General features: G+C 33.1%; 1 protein-coding gene across 5 annotated transcripts in view; it reads right to left on the bottom strand.

Annotated features, from left to right (window-relative positions):
* Nucleotides 1-139: 139 nt before the first annotated feature.
* The window catches only part of AGL (amylo-alpha-1,6-glucosidase and 4-alpha-glucanotransferase), a 34,973-nt gene continuing 30,944 nt past the window's right edge, over nt 140-4,168 (bottom strand). For all 5 annotated transcript variants that reach the window (XM_021525328.4, XM_021525313.4, XM_085585876.1 and 2 more), the window contains 3 exons: nt 3,891-3,978; nt 3,666-3,799; nt 140-3,201 (listed from right to left, as the gene is read on the bottom strand). In XM_021525328.4, coding sequence (XP_021381003.2) covers nt 3,084-3,201; nt 3,666-3,799; nt 3,891-3,978 — 340 coding nt within the window. In that variant the 3' untranslated portion in view covers nt 140-3,083. The remainder of the gene's footprint in view (nt 3,202-3,665; nt 3,800-3,890; nt 3,979-4,168) is intronic.

The raw sequence follows: 4,168 nt of genomic DNA, 5'->3' as shown, positions 1-4,168 counted from the left end.
GTTTTTCTATTAAGTGTTGTTAGCATATTTTAACCTGAGAGGTTAACAATCTCTCCTCTATGTAAAATTGCAAGAAATGAACAAGTAACATCAGCTGAAAAGACTGACTTTAAAAAAAAAATCACAAGAAAAGGTTAACTCTGAATTAAAGAGTTTTATTTTGTGCATTTCAGAAATGAATAATGACATTTTTTAAAATCAGTTGTGTGATAGACAGACATGTAAAGCTCATGTTTCCATTTTACATTACAACATGCAGTGTGAGAATGATACATTAGTTTACTTGAATTGTCAAGTTAATCATCTTTGAATAAATCAAGAGCTATTAACTGTGTGAACATTGGTGATAGTTAAAATTATTTCAACTGGGAGGAAAATAATTCTTAATATAACATAGATCAAGAAGCACCACCTAGAACACAATGGATGCACAGTTCTTACCGAGTTATTTAGTTTATTTCTATTTTACCAATTATTAGCTTGCATTACTAGAAGCCTTTGAGTATAAAATATAAATGATAATGATACAGCTCAGGATCAGTAAACATAAGTCAGCTATTTTTAGGGGATAATGACTTGATCTATATGGATATCAGCTCATTTTATGTTAGAGTTAACATTGTTTTCTTCCCTCTTCATTTTTAAACTGTCTGGCTTGACAAAGTGTTGAGTAGCTTTTTGAGGAAAAAAAATAAGAAAACCCCCCAAAACCAATAAACCACCCTCCCATAAAGTTAATAACCTTAAATCTTACTTTTGTTGCTACTTAACAGCAAAGTCAACCAATACATATTTTTTCCTATTTAAAATATTTGTCACTAAAACTATGCTCAACAAATCAGTGCAGAAGCAACATTATAAATGGGCATGTTTAGAAGTTTCATAGCATATGTATTTTTGTGTATACAGTGGTGATTTATCTTTCAAATTTTACTATTAAGGTAGGAAAAACCCTAGCAGTGACAAATATGCAGTGTCTAGCAGCAGTGCAGGTTGCAAAACTGGAAAGCAATCTGTACATAGCATAGAAAAATTTCTCATGTTTTTTTTTCCCCAACACTTAAAGAGTGTTACTGCCAATTAATATATTTTTGTTATCTGGTGGAAATCTTCAACAGTTATAGCTCTTAAGCTTCACTTCCAATTTTAAAATGTTTTCATGAAGTAAGAAAAAATTCTTTTTCTGCCATTTGGTTCCTGCTTTCTAAGTTACAGGAGCCATAAAACATACCTTGAAATTATACACAAGAAATAAGTACCCAGGAAAACAGTAAAGCTGGTGAAACAGTAGGACATAAACCTCAATATAATAACCAAGAGTTTTGGAAAATTCAGTGCAGTATGAAAAATACTTTCTATGCTTCTTGCACATTATTAAAAAATTAATCTGTAGCTGACATTTCAGTAACATTTTTGATCAAATGACATTTCTTATGCACTGTGTTGAGAAAATAAAAAAATTTCAACCCATATACTGCAGCTCAAAAGTTCAGGTATAATATAGACATTACCTTTCCTAACTTCTAAGGACTGAACACTTCAGCAAGGGAGTTAAAATCCTTATTAACCTTTCAAACAAATAGGATATGAGATATAGCCACTTACAATTCACCTCCTGAACTGGTTAACTTGCCCTTACAGTATCTACCTGAAATACATCTCCCCGAACAAGACAGCATGTGCGCACTGTACTTTAGACAGAATACAGAAACTTCAATATACAGATATGATAAAATCTTGATCTGTGTTTTAGTGCATTATAATTACATCCTGTATTTATTTTTTGCACAATTAACAGAATATGTTCAGTAACATTCAGAAATAGTGCTTTTGCTTTTCTGCCTTGTGATGTGTGAAGTGTTGTCAACCCCAATCTCTGCCTGTTTATTGCACTAAGGTGGAAAAATTGCATGAAGAGTTTGAGAATTACCAGCTGCTCGCCTCTCAGTTTGTGAACCCTGAACTTAATAAAGACATGCAGGCATCCAAATATGAAAAAAGACATTTTGCATTATATTCACTGGATTGTTCCCAAAGGACACCACACAGCATGCTTATTGTTATTGGTGCAATTTCAGAAGGCCCAGAAGCCTCATATTCTTCTCGGTGATAGTAGGCTACTATGTCTTTCCATTGTATTAAGTGTTTTCACCTGATTAATAGAGCTAGGATTTTCCCAGAAAAGAAGGGCTCAGGTGACCCTATCTCTTCAATAAATTAATCTAATAAGCAGTCAAGCATTTTGGCCTTCCCTAACAAACATATAGGCTGTGCATTTGTATGCACACTTCTTTTGAATTACCCATGGTGAAAACCAGATATAAATGAAAAAACAGGTTTACTATATGGCTCATGGTATTTAAATAAATCTAAAGACAGATTAACATAGGATGTTATCTCATTATTGCTTAACTCTCAAAGTGAAGTTTTCAATATTTTATATATAACTTCAGAAGTTGTTTTATTACAGTATTCTCACACTTTATTTCTGTGGTTGCTTAGTATAGTGGAGTGTTCAATTGAACACATACAAAAAAATCCCCATTATACAGTTCAATGGAGAGATAACATATTATTCCTTCATGATGCTAGAGCACAAAGCATACCAAACTTAGAAAGTCAGAGGTTAGTCTACTCCCTCTTAAGCATGCATTTGCAGAAACATCCATTTACTCTTTAAGAGACGAAGAAAAGAAAAAACATAAGAGCTGTGCTACTTGTTTTTAGCTCAGGAAGGAGCAAATTTACTTGGTTACATTAAGATTTTGTTTTGAATAGGTTAAAAAGCCAAAGCTACTTAAAATTAAGTTTGTGCATATTCTTAAAATTGCTCCTTACTAAAAGTTGCTGCATCAAGTGTGCACTGCAGTTTTATTTTGTTGTCATGCCCTGATTTTCAAAACACCTAAGCCCCACACAGTTACAGGGCACAGAAGCTGCTGGCATTCAGCATCTCTGAAAGTCAGGACACAACTTAAGTGATTGTGCTGAACAGTTAATTTCCCTTGCAGTGTAAGCCAAGTGTTCATTTATGCCCACTAGTAAGACCACAGAAGTTTCACCAAATCAATCAAAATAAACTTTTACATGTCATAAAGGATTTCAAGGATAACACCAATTGACCAGGCCTGAGTTTCACAGCTAAAAGGACAATACTGCCCATTCTCATTGGTTAGTTCTGGAAGTCCTTTCCAGGACGATCTGATAAGAGAAAACAAAAATGAGTATTGTTGTTAGATTATAGATTGGAAAAAAATGAACAACACGTCATTCTATCTGCTGCAATTTTAATCTGTCACTACTTGCCCTTTTTAAAAACAAACTTTGTAAAACATAATATACTTTGTTTTTTTTAAAAAAACGAAATCACTGTCATTTTTTCTGAAACTGATTTCTTGTATGAATTAGGATGCTAATTTTTGTGTAAGATTTATTTCACCCAGTATTCATGTGGATAAGTATTAGGAATTCTGCAATCTGTGAAAGGCACTAGATCTCATCTGTATTTGAAATGTGACTTGAGACCTGCAATTGCACATATCTTTTCCTATCTAGAAAAGAGATCCTGTTTATACAGTAGATCTGTACTCTTACATGGAATTGGATGGCAGATACCACTAGCTTGGTATTTTAATATTTTATATTTGTGTTTGCTGTTACCTTACCTTTCAAGATGAACATAGTGGCGAGAAAGAACATTCTTAATCATAACTACAGTTTTTGCATATATCTCTGGACCAATCAACCTAGAGAAATAAAGTTTGGCACGGAGAAAATATCCAATTGGCCACAGCCATTCCTAAAAAAAGAATGAAAGAGATGATTACCAAAGCAGCTGGTTTGAAAAGATGACTACATTTTTTTCTAAAATTGAAGGAAGTAGCTCTTACAGGTCCTTGGTGATAATTAAACCCTTTGGCTACATTGTAGTTGTCATTGTCAAGAGCATTATCATAGACTCCACAGTACACCATATCACTGCAAGAAACAAAAAATGTATCATGCAAACAAAATCTTAATTAAAAATGATACACAGAAAAGGAAAACAGAAATTAAGCAAAAAAACTGTCATTTACATTTAGTGATGATTAAGTTAGGGAGGTCTCCAACTGGTTCTGTACTTTACATGACAGTGAAATTCCAAATAAAGTTTAAATTTGTAGGAAAA

The sequence above is a fragment of the Lonchura striata genome, chromosome 8 (genome assembly GCF_050655825.1).
Source record: "Lonchura striata isolate lonStrDom1 chromosome 8, ASM5065582v1, whole genome shotgun sequence".
NCBI lineage: Eukaryota > Metazoa > Chordata > Aves > Passeriformes > Estrildidae > Lonchura > Lonchura striata.
This window is presented reverse-complemented; position numbering and strand designations above follow the sequence as displayed.